The 18,257-nt window shown below is 32.2% G+C and overlaps 2 protein-coding genes and 1 long non-coding RNA gene across 4 annotated transcripts in view; all 3 read right to left on the reverse strand.

The window, feature by feature from the left end:
* Nucleotides 1–18,257, reverse strand: part of LOC143051559 (uncharacterized) — a 428,761-nt gene that overhangs the window by 336,601 nt on the left and 73,903 nt on the right. The gene's annotated exons all lie outside the window — the stretch shown is intronic.
* Nucleotides 1–18,257, reverse strand: part of LOC143051965 (uncharacterized) — a 61,004-nt gene that overhangs the window by 31,112 nt on the left and 11,635 nt on the right. Inside the window, exons 3-4 of the mRNA XM_076224943.1 lie at nucleotides 1,296–1,538; nucleotides 343–831 (exon numbers count right to left, since the gene is read on the reverse strand). Of these exons, the coding sequence (XP_076081058.1) occupies nucleotides 343–831; nucleotides 1,296–1,538 (732 nt within the window). The remainder of the gene's footprint in view (nucleotides 1–342; nucleotides 832–1,295; nucleotides 1,539–18,257) is intronic.
* On the reverse strand, nucleotides 4,718–17,748 carry LOC143051520 (uncharacterized). Of its 2 annotated transcripts, none has more exons than XM_076224413.1 (9): nucleotides 17,534–17,748; nucleotides 14,422–14,630; nucleotides 13,566–13,674; nucleotides 13,007–13,187; nucleotides 12,151–12,230; nucleotides 10,635–11,425; nucleotides 9,871–10,010; nucleotides 9,252–9,445; nucleotides 4,718–7,034 (listed from the first exon to the last, which is right to left on the reverse strand). In XM_076224413.1, exons 1-9 carry the CDS (start codon nucleotides 17,649–17,651, stop codon nucleotides 6,229–6,231), a joined length of 2,628 nt encoding a protein of 875 aa, XP_076080528.1. In that variant the 5' UTR covers nucleotides 17,652–17,748; the 3' UTR covers nucleotides 4,718–6,228. The 2 variants fall into 2 exon arrangements, with proteins under 2 accessions (XP_076080528.1, XP_076080529.1); XM_076224414.1 differs by having other exon boundaries at nucleotides 4,720–7,034; nucleotides 13,578–13,674; nucleotides 17,534–17,747.

The following is an 18,257-nucleotide window of genomic DNA, read 5'->3' on the forward strand; positions in this document are numbered from 1 at the left end:
ATGCAACACTCTGTTCATGCTTATGATAAAATCATCAGCTCCTTTTTAGTGAGAATTTACTCATTCAAAATCTAAAGCACTTTCCGACGTACAAAAATTCAAATCTGGTATTTTTGATAAATATTATTGTCTTACCTCATATCAATGTTTCAAAATGTGAGACATATTGAGGTTAATATTGTAGTTTGTGACAAGCTAAAAGTGGCAATGTAAACAAGTTACTTAAACATTTAGATTGGCTTAAATATTTAGACAATTTTAATTGTTTTTTGAACTATCACCTTGCTGTTATAGAAATGTATCCTGTTTTCATTATCTGAGTGTAAATAACATGCACATTACCTGCTGGCGTTGGCGTCATGTGCTGCCCTGGAAAACACATCACATCAGGGACCTGTTCATGCAAATCTTTGCTCCCATCGAATACTACAAGAAACAATGCCCGGAACGTCATGAAGGTCTGATGTGTTGTTAGATAAACATATTGTCCACCAAAATCCCAGAAGATAAGACGTCCAACTTTCATCTTATACTTTCCACTTTTGAGGAACTTTTCCATTTTCTTTCTTATTTCTTCTTTTGTCATTCTTGTTCTCATTTTCTTTTCCATCTGTTTTACCGTGTGAGGCACATTGGAGGATGTCGTAGATGGTAGAGATTGTGCTGCTGCAGACTGTTCTGAGGGCAAAGAGGAAAGTGTAGCTTTGGCATAACCAGTTGGGCTTGTATCTGAAGCTTTGATGAACTTTTTGGTTAGTTCACTCTCCTCCTCTTCTTCCAGAGAGGTCATTAAAACCTTACTGTACACAACATCCAGGGCATTAAAAGAGTCTGAAATTATATTTAATACATCAGGCAAATCAAATCAAAATCAGCTGCAGGCTGTCAAAACGAAGTGAAGAATGTAAGAAAAATCAGTAATTAAGATTAGAATGAAATCTTATCAGGTGTAACATAATGCTATTAACACATTTTAAAGAGTCATATTTTAACTGATTGATTGATGACATTATTGAATATGGAAAATAAAATTCATTGAATAATTTTAACATTTAAATTCAATTTCAAAATATAAAACCTTAACATCTTTCTAATAAGATTAGTAAAATGTTAAGATTTTCATACACAAATCAGATTTGATATTGAATTAATATGGTGCGTGAATAGAAGGCACAAAAAATGGCTACAATGTGAAACTATTTAAATCAGTGCTATAACATGTCTGCTGATAGGACAGTCCATGCAATAGAGTTTTTTTTAATGTGGTCAGATATTCTACTTGTGCTCTTTCTCACCTGGATCAACAAGAATCCACTCTTTTGACTGAATGTTGAGGCCACAGCGACCTTCTACCAGAGAAATCCCATCAGTTGGATGTCGCCCTTCTGGTAGGACATCCCCAGCTAACAGCTTCACAAGAGTCGTTTTCCCAACAGAAAATTGACCAGTTACCATGCATCTCATATCAAATGATTCATAGCTGCCCTTCCCATATAAACGATTTAACATGGCAGACTGTTGCCCTTTTCCGATGGATTCTAAAAAAAAATTAAAAAAATGGAAAGTTTTGATGTGTTCATGTTGTGAAAAAAAAATGTATCCATACACAAACTCATAGATAATTTCTCCTCATTTGTTGGTTAATATGTTGACATGTCATCTTTTCGATATGTCAATGTGTTAAATATGTCAGAATGTCTTTATGTCTATGTGTTGATGTATTAGCCTGTTAATGTATTGAATTATTGGTGTAATGATGTAGAAGTCTGTTAATGTGTTAAATTGTTAGTGTTTTAATATGTTAATGTGTTGATATATGAATATTTTAATGTTTTGAAATTTCAGTGTGTCAATATGTCTATGTGTTAATGTATGCGTTGTTCAATATGTTTGTGGTTCAATATGTCAAGAGTGTCTAATGTCTATGTATTGATGTATGATCCTGTCAATGTGTCAATATGTCAAAATGTCAGTTTGTCGATATCTCTGTGTGGATGAATTTATCTGTTAATGTGTTAATTTATAACTGTGTTGATATGTCTACATGTTGATGTACGAGTCTGTTAATTTGTTGATCTGTTAGTGTGCCAAGATGTCAAGGTGTATGTATTTAGTCTGTATGAGTCTGAAATTTTAGTTAATATGTCAGTGTGTCAATTTTTTTATGTGTCGATGTATGAGTGTTAATGTATTGATATATCAGTGTGTTAATGCGTTGATGTTTGAATCTGTTATGGGTTGATTTGTCAGTATGTCGATGTATTAATGTGTAGATGTTTTAGTATGTTAATGTGTTGATATATTGGTGTGTTGATATGTCATGTGTAGATTTATTAATCTGTTATATTGTTAAGCTGTCAGTGTGTCAATATGCCAATGTGTTGCTGTTTGAGTCTGTTAATGTGTCGTAGTGTCAACTTGTGGATGTTAGAGACTGTTAATGTGTTGATTTGTCAGTGTGTCAATATGTTAATGTGTTAATGTATGCGTTGTTCAATATGTTTGTGTTTCAATATGCCAAGATAGTCTATATGTCTATATATTGATGTATGATCCTGTAAATGTGTCAATATGTCAACGTGTGAATATTTAAGTCTGCAAATGTGTTGATTTGTCAGTGTGTCAATTTTTCGATATGCAGATGTTTCAGTCTGTTTATGTGTAGATCTGTCAATGTGTCAATGTATGAGTCTGTTGATGTGTTCATCTGCCAATGTGTTTATGTTTGAGTCTGGTAATATGTTGATATTCAGTGTGTCAATATGTCAATGTGATGATGTTTGAGTCAGGGAATGTGTTGATATGTCAGTGTGTCAATATGTCAATGTATTGATGTTATAGTCTGGTAAGATGTTGATCTGTCAGTGTGTCAATGTGTTGATGTTTGAGTCTGGTAAGATGTTGATCTCTCAGTATGTCAATATGTCAATGTGTTGATGTTTGAGTCTGGTAATATGTTGATATGTCAGTGTGTCAATATTCAATGTGCTGATGCATGAGTCTGTCAATGTGTTGATCTACTAGCGTGATGATGTATGTATGCTCAAGTGTTGATCTGTCAGTGTGTCAATATGTCAATGTGTTTATGTTTGAGTCTGTTAAAATGTTGATATGTCAGTGTGTCAATAGGTCAATGTGTTGATGTTTGAATCTGGTGATATGTTGATATGTTAGTATGTCAATATGTCAATGTGTTGATGTATGAATCTGGTAATGTGTTGATATATGAGTGTGTCAATATGTCAATGTGTTGATGTATGAATCTGGTTATTGTTGATATGTAAGTGTGTCAATATGTAAATGTGTTGATGTTTAAGTCTGATTATATGTTGATATGTAAGTGTGTCAATATGTCAATGTGTTGATGTTTGGGTCTGGTTATATGTTGATATGTAAGTGTGTAAATATGTCAATGTGTTGATGTTTTAGCCTGGCAAAATGGTGATATGTAAGTGTGTCAAGATGTCAATGTGTTGATGTCTGAATCTGGTTATATGTTGATATGTCAGTGTGTCAATATGTCAATGTGTTGATGTTTAAGTCTGGTTATATGTTGATATGTAAGTGTGTCTATATGTCAATGTGTTGATGTTTGAGTCTGGTTATATGTTGATATGTAAGTGTGTCAATATGTCAATGTGTTGATGTCTGAATCTGGTTATATGTTGATATGTAAGTGTGTCAAGATGTCAATGTGTTGATGTTTGAGTCTGGTTATATGTTGATATGAAAGTGTGTCAAGATGTCAATGTGTTGATGTATGAATCTGGTTATATGTTGATATGTAAGTGTGTCAAGATTTCAATGTGGTGATGTTTAAGTCTGGTTATATGTTGATATGTCAGTGTGTCAATATGTCAATGTGTTGATGTTTGAGTCTGGTAAGATGTTGATCTCTCAGTGTGTCAATATGTCAATGTGTTGTTGTATGAATCTGGTTATTTGTTGATATGGAAGTGTGTCAATATGTCAATGTGTTGATAATTATGAGCCTGTCAATGTGTTGATCTATCAGCGTGATTATATATATGTGTTAAAGTGTTGATCTGTCAGTGTGTCGATATGTCAGTTTGTTGAAGTGAGAGTCTTGTAATATGTTGATCTGTCAGTGTGTCAATATCTAAATATGTCTGTTCAATATGTCATTGTGTTGATGTACGAGTCTTGTAATATGTTGATTTGTCAGTGTGAATCTTTTAATGTGTTAAATTTGTCTATGTGTCAATATGTATATGTGCTGATCAGGGTTGGCAAAGTATTACCCGCCCGGGATTCCCGGGTGGGAAAAACCGGGTTTTCCCGGGCTGGGCAATACTCCCAGAAATTAGGAATACTGGGCATTACTGGGCAATATGATTTTTTAAGCTTATTTTAATATAAAATAGTAAAGTCTTGGTGTAGTTTCATAGTATTACAGCTAAATATATACTTTTTATACAGATAACCATTGACAGTCATTTCTTAAAGAATTAAAAATTCAATTTCATTCTATGTAGCCGGAATACAAGATTTGCACATTTAAGGAAACCTTGTAAATTACCAAGAATTGTTTAAATAATCCATACTTCGAAAGAAAAAAATGATTGCATGTTTAAATGAATTGTTAATTTAAGGTGATATGAACCTGACAAAATAATAATTAAAGTTACATAAAAAAGGTATGTACTCAAAGGGACAATATCCATTGTCAGAAAAATGAAATAAAATTGGCATGTACATGACACCGTTTCCATGGCAACGACCTCTGAATATACCATATTTGTGTATATTCTCAGAAGAAGGATATAAGGATAAAAATCAACAAAAAAGAGTAAATGCATTTGTTGGAAATTGATTTATTGGTAGTATTCACATGTCAATGGCATCAGCATTCAGTAAATAACAAAAAAATATGAGATTACACAAACTTGTTCAAATAAGATATTCCAGAATTTCCAAATTTAATAAATGTTCACTGATTTTTTAACAACCATGGCCTATATATATGACATAAAATATAATTTGCAATAATTAATCTTCTTTTTTTTTGTTATCATCTTAAAGCCTTTACAGTAAGCTAAATTATTACAGAAAAAAAAGTATGTGTACATGATTTCGAAAAAAAGTTACAATAACAGGAAAAATAAAACTTTACCTTCTCAAGTTATGATAAGCTTGTCCACCTAATAATGGTGCAGTAGACAGTACATAATAAAATTATAAAATGATTTTACCTTTAAAATGTGGTTACTTTGCCCTAAAGATAAATTTTGTAAACCTAAAATTTCAACTCAAGCCAAAAGATGGCAGGAAAATTTTGACTGGTTATATAGTGGAAATTTGGAGGGAAAATTTTCCCGTACTTTTTACTATTTTATCTTTTAAAATTTTTTAAGAAAGTTTATGTCCGAGTTATTGGGAACAAAATATTCTATTTTTATCTTTGTCCAAAGAAATAATTTTAAATCTGAATATTCAAACATTTCCTTATGTGTGTATAATTCTGCTTTACTTGATGTATGAATTTTGTTTTTGCTATTTTCTGAAGACAGAAAAAAATTATATGTTAGGCAAGAAAGATCCAGCAGGACCTTTCTTGGTATTTGCCTAAGATGTAGATACCCCCCCCCCCTTTTAACTATATAAATAGGAATGAGACAGAGTATATCCCCCTTTTACAGATATAACATTGGTTATTTTCCCTTTACACTTTTGGTCTGCAATCATATTCTTTTATGTACAACCTAAGTAGTGTACAGTAGATTTGTAAAGTTTAGTGATACATTCAATTACCCTATGTCAAGCTAAAAATGAACATAAAAAGTACCCTTATTACCCATATGATTGGCTAATTTTCTGCCTTTAAGGGGTCATTATTTTAGGACACAGCCCTTACTCAATTACAATTTCTTTTTTCATCTAAATGTTGATAAATCGTGAACAAATCTATCATAAGTTTGGTTATCTTCCCTGTACACTTTTGATCTGCAATCGTATTCTTTTATGTACAGCATAAGTAGGGTACAGTAGATTTGTAAAGTTTAAAAAAAAGTACCCTTTACCTATATGATAGGATATATTTTTCTGCCTTTAAGTGGTCATTATTTTACGACACAGCCCTTACTCAAATTACAATTTCTTTTTTTCATCTACATTTTGATATATAGTAAAAAAAAAATCAACTACACATAAAATCAAGCTTAGTAGTCTATTTTGTCAATAAAACTATATCTACATGTGTATTATAATTCATTCCTCCAAGTCATTCAGATAGGTTGATGTTGCCTGAATAATTTTTTTTGACTTTGTAACACGAGCTTTTGATGGATGTCCACATAATTCTGTAAATAGATTCTCTATTCCTTGTTGCCTGTCTCTTTTATGTGCCAGTTTAAGATGGCTTAGACCTAATCCACTGCTAGCAATTTTCGTAGCCATACAGTTTGTTATAGTTTTGCTATTTGTTAGAGGTCTCAGTGTTGTAAGCAAACCTTTTGTACAGTTTCTGTGTTGATACAACTGCATTACAGATTCATTAGTGCCAGAGAATTTGGATTTCAATACAAGACTAGGTGATATTCTCTCAAATAAGCGACGTAGAGCCACAACATCTTCCATTGAATCATGAGCACTATACAGTTCACCAAATAAAGCGTTATAAATTTTTGGCTGTGAATATGATGGTTGATTTGGTATACACTCTTTGAAAAGAGGAAGTGTGTCAATAAATCCTTTCACTGATGACATAAAGTTATTAAGTAGACCATTTTTTTCAAGTGCATTAATTAATATTGGAACATCAAAAATTTTGGAGTTATGCCCAACAAGTACAGTGTTATGAATTTCTTTCAGAAAGAGAATAAAAGCTTTTAAGGCATTAGAAATTCCAATACTCTGAACTTCTCTATCCTCATGGTACATTTTTCCATTTTGAAACTTCAAACCAGTCACTTCTGAGGCTTGTGGTAATATAGGTCTAGCTGGTTTTATGTATCTGTTGAATGTTGTGTTTTGACTGTTGACAGCAGACAACTGTATTATGTGAGAATCTCTGCCTGAAATAAAAACAATATAATCTAGAGGTTCAAAGTTACCTGTTAGACAAATTACATTTAGTATTAGTTACCACCTTGTTCAAAATATTGTCAAAAGTTCAGAAGCATCAAATGTCAGTAACAGCAACCCAAGTTAGATTGGAAGCTGACCATCTATCCCTGATGCATCTTTATGCAAGGTTGCTTGATCCTACCAAATATAGTCTAAATGCTGATATATGAACTTGAACATTGAATAAAGCAAAAATGTGATGAAGTGAAAAATGTATGTCACAGTTATCTATGTTGATCAGTTGCCCAGCTCTGTTCTTTCCGGCTCCTTCCACATTTTTTACAAGAACTTCTGTTTTGAAAAGTTGGGATGACATTAACTGTATTAGAAGAATCCTTTAAATTTCTATAATTCAAACAACTGTTATCAAATTTAGCTGATGCAAAAAAAATTAAAGAACCTTAGTGAGCACGCTCACATACACCACGTCCCCACATTGTCATTGGAGAAATTAAATAAGTGTAAGGAAATAAAAATTGTATGAGAAAAAATATTGAATAATAATTTCCTGTCAATATGCACATCTACATGCATAGTATATGTTCTTATTATCTACAAAATTTAATGAAATTCTGTTGTGTGATTTCAGAGGAGTTGAGATGACAAACTGTTGCAGAAGTACATTGAAGCAAATAAGTTCAAAGGGGCGTAACTCCTAGAAAAAATGAATCATAATTTCCTGTCGATATGCACATCTACATACTATGTCCTTATTATCTGAAAAGGTTTCGTGAAATTCTGTTGTGTGGTTTCAGAGGAGTTGTGATGACAAACTGTTGCAGTAGTACATTAAAGTAAATAAGTTCAAAGGTGCGTAACTCCTAGAAAAAAAAATTGAATCGCAGTTTCCCGTCGATATGCACAACTACATAGTATTTCCTTATTATCTGAAAAGGTTTCGTGAAATTCTGTTGTGTGGTTTGAGAGCGAGTTGCGATGACAAACAGTTGCAGTAGTACATTAAAGTAAATAAGTTCAAAGGGACATAACTCCTAGAAAAAAAAATTGAATCGCAGTTTCCCGTCGATATGCACAACTACATAGTATTTCCTTATTATCTGAAAAGGTTTCGTGAAATTCTGTTGTGTGGTTTGAGAGCGAGTTGCGATGACAAACAGTTGCAGTAGTACATTAAAGTAAATAAGTTCAAAGGGACATAACTCATAGAAAAAAAAATTGAATCGCGGTTTCCCGTCGATATGCACAATTACATGGTATGTCCTTATCATCTGAAAAGGTTTTGTGAAATTCTGTTGTGTGGTTTGAGAGGAGTTGCAATGACAAGAAACAGGACTGACGGACGGACGGACTGACAGACGGATGGGTGAAAGACATTATACCCTCCGCAACTCGTTGCGTGGGGTATAATTACAAAAACAATGCTTTTATAGATCTCAAATATATATTACATTGGTTTTACCCTAGTCATTTTTGGGTCCTTTATAGCTTGTTGTCCAGTACGAGCAAATGCTCCATGTTGCAGACTTAGATGGAGAGGTGTCACATTGGCATTCAAACCACATCTACTCATATCTATATAATAACATTACATGTATGTTTCATTGTAACCCATTATTTTGATTGGTTAACAATAATCTTGCATCATTCTAAAAGTAACCTTAATTTCAATTCTTGATGACACTGGCTTTCACAATAAAGTGCAAAGGTGAAAAAAAGAAAAAAACTGGAAAAAAATCTTTTTTCCATGATCCTTACAAAATAGTATATGTTATTATTAATGAATGCTTTTTTTTTTAATTATATTTTATAGGGTTGTAAAGGCGTTTACTGTGAACACATTTTTAGAATGAAGCAAATCTGTGGTTGTCGTTTGTTTATGTGTTACATATTTGTTTTTCGTTCATTTTTTTACATAAATGAGGCCGCTAGTTTTCTTGTTTGAATTGTTTTACATTGTCTTATAGGGGCCTTTTATAGCTGACTGTGTGGTATGGGCTTTGCTCATTGTTGAAGGCCGTACGGTGACCTATAGTTGTTAATGTTTGTGTCATTTTGGTCTTTTGTGGATAGTTGTCTCATTGGCAATCATACCACATCTTCTTTTTTAAACTTCAGACAATTCTTTTACACCCCAGTAAATTTACAAAAAGAGGTATTCAATTCTTAGATACTTAAAGTCTTTCTTCATAATGAGTAATCCTTACCAAGTCCTGTTGTTTCAACATCAAAGTATGTCATGCAACTGTCATTCAAGGTCTTTGGTTCCAAAGGAAGATACTCTGGAGTAATAACTGGTGCAGGAATAGACTGAATATCATCCGATATTGCTGGATCAAGAGAACATCCTGTTTGATAGGAGACACCTTCTCTGACTTCTGCAGATGCAAGCTTTTGGTGCCTAAATGAAAAAAGATTTATTTCAATTATCAAGAAAAATAGTTACCCAATCTTTTTTTTTTACCATTTGGGTCTTTATGCTTTAAATATTCAATATTATTTGTCATGAAAACTACCATTTAAGTTATGAAAATATGAAATCTAATTTCAATAAAAGTTTTTTACTGATTTAATTGAAACGAAACAGCAAATATATATGGTGTTTCAGTATTAATCTATGAGTTACATGATGCTTTTGGAGGTTAATTGCTAGAAGTTGTACTTTTCAAGGGTTATTCCACTTTGAAAAATAAGGTTATTCAATAGATGTGGTTTTGTAAGGTTATCCCACAATGAAAAATATGTTTTTTCAATGGACATTATAATTTTTCTTATACACAGGTAAATAAATGGGTTATATTTTGAAATAAAATATACATTAATTACATCTTAGCTTTCTTTTCCAGTCGTTTTCTTTTAAATGCTCTTGTAGTTGCCAATGCCCTCTGCTTTGATCGCTGATAATCTCTTAATCTGGCAAGGCGCTGAGTATGGTAACCTGATGAAAGCCCCAACTTCTTATTAACCTGAAAAATGAAAAATAACAAATAAGACTTCATATTTATATTAACTATTTTTTCTTACAAAAAACAAAATAATAAGTGCTAAGTAAACAGATCTACACTACAAGAGCAATTATTCTTTTGAATGCTGACCTACAAAAACAAGACAGAGGTGTTCTGTCAACATTATGTGAAGTTTTCAGATAAGTTCTAATCTTTACAATTTATGCTGCTTCTACATACAAAGATATTTGCCTTGGATGTTTATTTGAATTTGATGAGCCACAGTCAAAGTCCCATAACTCTTAAAAAGTTGTTGTAATAAAAAAAGGTTGGGAAATATGCAAATCTGCTATGTCTTCAGACAAATGGGTGACACCACAAACACTATATACTGCCCCCTTTTCAAGTAGGGGCTCTAATAAATATACTGTGGATTCATTTATTTTCGTGGATATCAATTTATGTGGTTTGCTGAAAACTTTCAAATTTGTGGATATTTGATTTCATAGTTTTTCCAATCTCTGTATACATAGCCTATTACGAATATATTATTCATGAACAATTTAAATGGTTCACATGTTCCCTTGAAACCCACGAAAATTAGTATCCCACAAATAATAATGAATCCAATGTAGTAAAACTTACATTAACTAGGTATCTGTGACCTGTGTTCTTCTGGGCAACACTTGCTGCAACTCTGTAATTCAAATTTCCAGAAGAACTGTAATGAACATGCTTTGGTGCTTTAGCAGAAACCATTCTGTTGAAACTCTCATTAGCTTGAGTACTACCGACAGTTGACAATTTAAGGCTGTTCTTAGCATATCCTTCAAAAACACTTTCCAGAGACTTTTGTAGACCTGAACCTGACAGAGGTTTTCCTTGAGGAAATGATTTGAAAACAGACTTTGGATTGGTGAGAAATTTACACCATCGACTTGAGCAGCATTGGTGATCGCCAAAAGGATGTTTCGAAAGTGCATTGAGATCTTTTGCTATTTGTTCTGGATTACCTTCACCTTGGGCTATTATATAGTTAAAACAACTTTGTAAATATTTGATTATTTTAACTGTTAAAACAGGATGATTTTTCTTGAGAGAGTAAAGACTGTTTCCAAGAATCTTCTTTAAGTGATTTCTATCAGATATCTTTTCAATGCTATTACTGATGTTTGCCCGTACTCGTCCTATTGTTGTTGAATCCTCATCGCCAACTAATGCAGCTACTGTACAGCCTTTACTCTGTACATCTTTAACCATTTCTATCACCATATCAGCCTCCATCCCCTTTGAACTACCTTCCCAGTTACGGTAGCATGCATGCTCTCTTGGACTTTCATTTCTGGATTCTGCTCTACTACAAACTCTGCACTCTTTTGATCTTACGGAGTAGTTTATAATTTTTCCCGTCTCTGGACCAATCATGGAACAATGACCTAGTAATTAAAAACAAGTTCTTAAATCAAACTGTTTATGATATGTATTTATTATGGCAAGCCGTTTTACTATTTATTCTAACTTCAAGATATCTTATGTAATCTGGTTTTTATAAGATATCTGAGATATTTTCTTTACTACATATCAAAACATAAGATATTTAAAAAATAATCTTTTTTTACATACTTAAGTCAAGGTCAGATGGCACCTGACATTTGGACATGTTCACCTTAACTTTTTTCTCAATTGGACACTGAACCATGAACATATGGTCAAGGACAATAGACATGTGACAGAAGGAAATTTCTTAACATAAGGCATCTTAATACAAAGTATGAACATACAGGTCTTCAATCTTTTAAAATATAAAGCTTTTAAGAAGAAAGTTAACACCACCGAAAATGCCAGATCACTATCCCTATTTTTAGCTTTCTGCAACAAAAGTCTCAGGCTTGACAAAAATAAGGAAATGAGTAATCAGCAATAGCCAATACGACAACTATTCATCATTTCCAAATGGCATATTTGTACATGTAGTTAATGTTTGTTTAATTGATATTTGACCTCATAACAGTCCATTGACTCAACCTGACTAGAAAGATATAAATATTTGACATGAAAGACCATCATGTTTTTCTTGTTTCTTGGTGTTATCTGTAATATGATGTTACAATGTATGTCAATGTATATTTTCATTCTTATAACTGATGGTGTCTAGTTATACCTGATTTGCTGTCATATGCTCTACCACTTCCTCTTTTCTGCCATCCTGCATCTACAGCAACCACAAGTGTACCCTTCTTTCTGTAATTTATAAAAGTACTAGTAAATAAACTGAACATAATATAAAATGTAACTGGAGATGTCAAAGATTGTATAAATCAAAAGAATCATCAATCGTAGTCAGAAATCTATTGTCTTTGTGTCCAAACCCATATTAATCATAAGCATTATTGGATAAAATCATTTAGTCAAATGTTAGAAATCTAAATAACTTTAAGTCACATTCCAAATTCTTATAATGAAAACTGAAGGTCTCAGTTACTGAAAAATAAAAATAATGTGTTTCTTATTTTTTTTTTTTACAGTGCATGAAAAATATAAATTCAATCAATGCTTATTATATTGTACTGTTATACTACTGCCCAAGGTTAGGGGGGATTAGGATCCAACTAACATGATCCCCCCCCCCCCACACACACACATATTATATGTATGTATGTGCCTGTCCCAAGTCAGGAGCCGGTAATTCAGTGGTTGTCATTTGTTTATGTGTTACATCTTTTTTTTGTAGATTTTTTTAATGTAAAATAAGGCTTTTAGTTTCCTTGTTTGATTGTTTTACATGGTCATTTCGGGCCTTTTTTAGCTGACTATGCGGTATGGGCTTTGCTCATTGTCGAAGGCTGCACAGTGACCTGTAGTTGTTAATCTCTGTGTTTAATTTGGTCTCTTGTGGAGAGTTGTCTCATTTGCAACCACATCTTCTTTTTTATCATTATAATTTAAATTATAAGTATCCCATTGTTGAATTTGAGTTTAGTTTAATGTTTTAATTTTTATTATTTTTAGGTACATACTGTTCTACAGCTGCCAATTCTTTCTCCAGTGCTTCATTTGTTGATTCCTTGGCTACCTCTTCAACAACATTCCCTACTTCTTTCAGTCTTGCACTAACCAGTTTATAACTAAATGCTGGAATATTCAGCTCTGATAGGAAACTATTAGCTTGTCTTTCTCCTAGTCCAGAGTGAACAAGGGCTGTAATAAAATGATCAAAGATACAATGATCTAAATAATGATGTGCACAGTACAATTTTGATGAATATTTGCAGACTTTTTGATCTCGCAATGCTGATGATTTTTTAAATCATATTTTATAGTTTTAAAATTATACCAGTTAATTAAAACATAAGAACATGTTGTTTTTTTTTTATTTCCAAGGGGCATAACTCTTTAAAAAAAAGTTAATGTCCCACCATTTTATAATTTAATAATAAATATAATGGCTCAGATATAGAAATGTATGACATTAACTTTAAACAACTAAGTGAACCCTGAAAATGTAGGTGATAGTGAAAAAAATTTGCCTGGATGCTGATTGACTATATTTACATGACTGGATAATATTGTGCATACATGTCCATGTACCTGTTGCAAGTTTACTGTTGACATCCCATACTCTGTCATGACGCTTTCCAGTAGGAACACTGTTTACATGCATACAAATGGTATTAAAACACTGTACCTGAAGAAAAAAAAATAGTTGATTTCATAAAGAGACAAATGGTCAAATGTCAGTATTTGTATGAAAAAAATCTCATCAAAATTAGATGTCATTACTCTCTCTCCATCTTTTCAATGTTACTTTTTAATGACAAAAAGGCAGACATAGAAAAAATGGTGAGTAAGTCATGTCATACATATAGTAACATCCTCGGTTTGTTATTAAAACGCTTGAAGCATGTCATATTAAAATCCTTCTTTTTTCTTTATTATAATGCTTCTTTAGGTATGAACATGCATATCAAATTGTCTTTTCCCATTTCACATTGGAAATTAATTTACATTATACTATTCAAGATTACAGACCCCCGGTTTTTAGTAGTACATGTACATGTATTTTGTATATTTAATGCTCTCCAATAAAAATATAGTTCTAGCAAATTGTTTAGGTGAGTGTTGCTGAGGTCTTCAATGCTTTGAACACAACTAGGGAGTTAGCACTCATCAATTACATATTGAAATTTAGTATTGACTCTTAGCTTTTAGAATAGGCTTTCTCTGGTTTGATTTTCTGAATACTGAACTTTGACCTAAAGATTTGATTCTTGTTAAAACACATATGTATACCAATGATGACAATTAATCATTAAAATTCTGGGCTGTTCTTGAATCATAGATTCAAATTATTTTTGATGGATAGAAAGACAAGCTGAATTCATTCGAAGTGTTCAGACATCTTAGATTTTTTGTTTAAATCTGAATTATTTACTTTCAGTAGACATCCAAGACCATATGTCTGTATGTCAATAGTATGTCCAAGCTGTAGGGGCAAACCACATTTAAGACATGCTCTTAGACCAGTAGCAAGGACATCAAGCTCAACAATTCTTCTCCCTTCTCTCCAGTCTTCAGATGATCTAGTCTGTTTTCCTTCAAAAGATACCTCTTCCTCCCTTGTTGCATTTGAGATGTTTGGAACTGCAATTATAAAAAAACAATAATGAATGCAGGTACAATGTACATGTATACATTTTATATTCATTCATATACATGTATATCTAAAGTTTATATACTCTGAGTGATGATACTCCACTAGGATGCATTGCTGTCATTTTTGGAATAATTGTGCATTTATTAACCATCACAGTCACATCATTATTGGTGTCATTAATCGTAAACATAAATGAATAATAAAAGATACAATGACGGAGAGACCCATATAAGTTCAGGAGTTATTATAATAGACTAAAACGTATGAAGGTTTACTTTTGGGGCATGTCAACATTTTACATGCAACTGTTGTCTTAAATTAAAGTCATATGAAATTTAAAAAAAAAAAACATATAATGTTTCATACAAAAGTACTGTGTACATGTACATATTTGAAAGGCTAATTCTGTAAATTTATAAAAACATATGTCCTCCCTCATTCAATTTGTTTTTGTCAGGTTTTCTTTGTGCACTGTAGGAATAAACATAGAATAAAGAAAATTATTTTAAGTCTGGTTACATGATATATTACAAATATAAGCTTCGTTTCGTTGTCAAACCCCCAAAAGGAGACTAGTATATATATACATTGTGCATACATATTATAAAGCCTTGTTATTGGAAGTAACTTAGTTTCAACTATCAGAAATTTTTGTTTTTGTTTTATTAGAATCGGATGATGCACTTTCAATTGTCTAAAATTTTAGGTGTGATACACGTAAATGTATTTACAGGTTTTAATAGAATATATTTATTGTTATGATTATTATTAGCTATTTTTATCAATCATGCTACCCACCCCTAGAAAAATAATTTTAGGCAACAACTATTTAACTTCAAGGGGGTATATTTATTTCCTAAACACATATTTTGGTCAGGCAGATGACAAATACAAATATTTTGAATCCATATTTTCCCCCAACAACCTACATGTAATACATGTAACATGTGTAAGTATTAAATTTTGATAAAATGATTTGATTGGTAGCATTTAAAAACAACATCACCCCCCTGAAGTGAAATTGTTATTCCCGTAAGTGATAGATCTAAGTACAATATATCCCGTCTTAAAATGCTGGGGACACGCATAAACGTTGAATAAATGTTCTTATGTAAATTTTAACATTTGTACCAGATTTTGTTTTGGATAGGGAAAGGAGGCTTGGATTAGCTACATGTAGATCTAGAATAAAGAAGGAGTTCAAATTTGTGCAAGTTGTTGGTTCTGCATACATTTTTGTACTCAGTCAATTCTATGATTTTATTTCCCTGTGTCCTATACATGTACATCGACTCCAGATCTGTCCGTCCAAAAATATGTTTATGTCCATTCATGTTTGTCCCTTTCACTTTCGCACCCTACATGTTCGCACCCTTTCTATTGGTTTTGTGATTAATAATTTTGTAATTGAGTTTTGGTATAAAGTATATTGGTATACATTTTGTTTTTCATTTGTTCAAAATAACGTGTTATTATAACAGGGTTTTTTTTTGTATTGCGATCTTTTATGTTTTTCATTTAAATTCTTCAATGTTTTATTGATACCTGGCTACAGTATTTACATAAACATGATAAAAGGAGATAAAAACAATCATGATTTTCAGGTCTGTTTGCACCCTATACATGTTCACACCCTACAATGTTTTTTCTCATACCTATCTGCAGTATTTATATCAAAGCAAGAGACCAAATTAAGCTTAAACCAATTAACATGAACATAAATAACATTTAATAATTAATCATCAATTTGATAAAAAAATAAACAACATTTGATATGATATGACACAATTTTATTCTGAAAATATATATAATTTTTCTAGGGAATATATAAACATATGAAAAAATATATTTAATAATTCAACTGGAATTTCAACAAAAATTGGGTGCAAATATGTTAGGTGCGAATGGATGTAGGGCGCAAAGGTGTGTGGTACGTATAGATTATGGGGTTTTCTACACAATGTGACATTGATATTGTAAAATAACAGCCGCGAGCCACAATGTGAACCTTTTTACGAGTTGGCTGATATTTTATGATATAGATCTATAAGAGGACTCGATTATCTTTTTATTGTTCTGTTACTGGTCTTTTCCCTCTTCCTAAGACAGTTTTACACTTGACAAAAGCAAGCTTGATAACATCTCCTCTTGTATTGTGACGTTGCTGATAACTTCTCCTTTCACATTGTGACGTGGCTGATAATGCATGGTCTTGTTTTGAAGCCTTGATAGGAGAATTACTGAGCGACTGAGCAGGGTAATATAGGCATAGGGAAGGACGATAAACATGTTTATTGAGCAAAATAGTCCAAATAATTATGACGTCTGGCAATGCTATTTTAATTTTTTTGGGACAACCTCATAGGAAGGCGTCCCAGAATAAAAATAGCCTTGCCAGAGTCATAATTATTTTGACTAGGTGTGAAACAGACTTGATCCCTTCACATCCTAGGGCTAACTTCAACTTTTACAGTTAATAAAGATTACGAGAGAGTATTTGATTTTTTATATGAAATGGACCTTTGAAAGTGGAATTAATATATGACTAGTCTAGGACCTTTATTCTTGAAATCAAATGTTAACCTTACTCAGTTACTGGTGTTAAAACTCATAAGTCCAAGATTGCTCTGACGCCCAACGGCTGTTTTCCGCAACTTGCACAAGCTGGCTGTGGCTGTGTAAACGAGCCTAACGAGGGTCCCTCAGTCCAAGCTTTTATGGCGAAACAGTCGTTGGATGTAAGAACAATCTCGGACTAATACTATATAAAGATTATCTTTATGGTCAACATAAATTTACGTATATAATTTATTTATTGTAATATTATATATTGTAGACTAGTTGTGTTGATGTTGTCGTGTATTTTTCGGGAATCAAATGGATAACTTACTCGAAAAATAGTTGTGATCATTAGAGTAAGTCGATGTTTTGGTCCATCGGGCATGTTGACTATCCGACACCTTCAGATATCTTTTAGATTTGAAGCCATGCTTATGTATTCTTGTCATCACTGCTACCAAAACGTTACGTTACAGCAGACGACTGTTGTTGTTTACAAATGGCGCCGGAAATTAAACGATGTCGTAATCGTGCGATCGCAAAGCTGTTTCCATAAAACAACAATAAAGCAACTTTCATCTATAACAAAAGTTTCAATATATTCAATCTTTTAATAAATTTTGTATTTATTGTTTAATTGTACAATAATGAATTTCGTATTTTACCGACAGTTCGAGTTGCGCAGAAAATTCAAATTCGTCAGGTTCATATCTCCTTAAATGTTATACATTCATACATTTGTCATATTGCTAAATAAACACCCATGGGGTCATGCCATTAACACTTATAAAATTGAAAGGGCTGATTATTGTTACATAAACAAATCTGCATTCTAATCAGAATAATTACTTACTAATTAGTGACAGTACATATAATAATAATTATATATACACTATTTAAATGTAATTTTTCTTACATGTAATTGTTTATTCTTAATAGGAGTTATGTTAATTTAAAAAAAAAGTTTTTGGCATTATGATTTACAGTTTTATCAATGCAGACAAACACAAAAGGTTATATATTTCTTAAATGTATAAAATTTGTGTTTGATCACT

Source organism: Mytilus galloprovincialis, chromosome 11 (genome assembly GCF_965363235.1).
Source record: "Mytilus galloprovincialis chromosome 11, xbMytGall1.hap1.1, whole genome shotgun sequence".
Taxonomy (NCBI): domain Eukaryota; kingdom Metazoa; phylum Mollusca; class Bivalvia; order Mytilida; family Mytilidae; genus Mytilus; species Mytilus galloprovincialis.